We start from the raw sequence: 1,775 nt of genomic DNA on the forward strand, positions 1-1,775 counted from the left end.
CTCCTCCACACTTGTTCTGCTCCCCTCCCCCCATCGCTCCCCGCCCAGGCCAGCTCCCCAGTTCTGCTGCCCCTACACACTCCACCCTGCCCTGTAGCTTTCCTTTCACTACTTTCCCCTCTGTCCTCTCGTGGCGGCTGTTACCCAACCCTCACCCTCTCCCTCCCCATCCTTCCGCCCCTCCCTCTCCCTCACCTTTTCTTCTGCCTCACTGCCTCCCAGCCTCCCGCCCCTTCAACACGTCCCCTTGCTTCACCGGCACCCCTACCGTCGCTCCTCCGCCGCCTCCGCCGCCCCCCGTCATTACCTGGGCGCAACATGGGCACCGGCAACAAAACACGGCGCGTGACCTTTCGGGCAGCGTTAAGCGGGTGACCCTCGGGCGTGACGTCAGTGCGAGGCGTGGTGGTGGCGGGCGGGCGGCAGCGGCTCACTTTTGGCCGGGCCAGGACGCGGAAAGCAGCGCCGCCACCCTCCCTCGTCCCTAGTGACTCCCAGTGGCTCCCAGTGGCAGCACCGCGGCACTTTCCAGGCACAGGTCGCACCTCAGGCGCCGCCACCTCTCTGCTCCTGGTGGCTTGGCGAAGGTCGGACCTCTGCTGCTGTGACGAGGGGCGGGCACGGCGGCGCTACTGCCGCAAACTGGCTAGCGGTGCGGGCGCGGCGGACACAGTCTTGGGTGGGGGTGTGGTGTCGGTGTGTGGTGGTGTGGTGGTGTTAGTGCTAGTGGTGGTGGTGTGAGTGGCTCGCTCAGTGGGCGGGCGGGTGTCCTGCCCGTTGAGGGCGCGGCGTGGGCGTTAGCGGCAACGGGCCAGCAGCACCAGCAGCAGCAGCAGCATCGGTGAGCATGGCGTCGGGCGCCCCGCAGGCCACGTCGCCATGGCGGAAGCTGGTGGCGTGCCTGGGCACCATCTCGGTGGAGCCGGTGATGCTGCTGGACGGCCTGGGCTACTCCAACATGGTGGTGCTGGTGGAGAACCTGCAGATGGACAAGGTGTGTCAGGTGAACTTGAACTACAGCAAGGAGGTGTGCGACAACCTGACGCACCACCGCCACGTTAAGGAGGCCATGACCAAGGAGGTGAGCGTGTTCGCCATGTACAACGGCATCATCATGGCCGTCATCCCGCTCTTCTTCATCCTCTTCATCGGCGCCTGGAGTGACAAGTACGGCCGCAAGGTGCCCCTCGTGCTATCCACCATCGGCCACAGCCTGTACGCCCTCGGCTACCTGGTGGTGTCCATGGTGGACGCCTGGCCCGTGGAGTACCTGTTGTTCGTGGCGCTGTTGGACTCCCTCGGGGGCGGCACCGTCAGCTTCCTGACGGCGGCCAACTCCTACATCAGCGACGTGACCTCCGAGGAGACCCGTACGTCTCGCGTGGGTCTCGCCAACAGCATCTGGTTCCTGGGCGGCCCCATCGGCACGCTGATGGGCACGTATATCTACAAGGCGGGCGGGTACCCGGTGCTGTTCGGCACGTCCCTCGCCATGTATATCGTGTCCCTGACGTACATGGCGCTGTTCATGCCGGAGAGCCACGGGCCCTTCGCCAACGTGCAGAAGCTGGAGAAGGTGCTGCCACCCAAGCAGTCCCTGAGGCTGCGGGAGAGCGTGGCGTGGGTGTATGGCATCGACAAGAAGAAGAAGGACCTGATGAGCACCAAGAGCATCGTGAAGCGCGCCAAGACCATCACACTCTCCAAGATGGTGCGGGACTTCTTCGACCCGCGCCGCTTCCTGGACAGCATCAGGAGCACGCTCAAGAAACGCG

At 65.1% G+C, this 1,775-nt stretch overlaps 1 protein-coding gene across 1 annotated transcript in view; it reads left to right on the plus strand.

Moving 5' to 3' along the window:
- Positions 1-210: 210 nt before the first annotated feature.
- LOC123513641 (proton-coupled folate transporter-like) overlaps positions 211-1,775 on the plus strand; it is a 36,863-nt gene continuing 35,298 nt past the window's right edge. Inside the window, exon 1 of the mRNA XM_045270917.1 lies at positions 211-1,775. This exon is cut by the window's right edge and continues 66 nt beyond it. Coding sequence (XP_045126852.1) covers positions 848-1,775 — 928 coding nt within the window. The 5' untranslated portion in view covers positions 211-847.

The sequence above is a fragment of the Portunus trituberculatus genome, chromosome 36 (assembly GCF_017591435.1).
Source record: "Portunus trituberculatus isolate SZX2019 chromosome 36, ASM1759143v1, whole genome shotgun sequence".
Taxonomy (NCBI): domain Eukaryota; kingdom Metazoa; phylum Arthropoda; class Malacostraca; order Decapoda; family Portunidae; genus Portunus; species Portunus trituberculatus.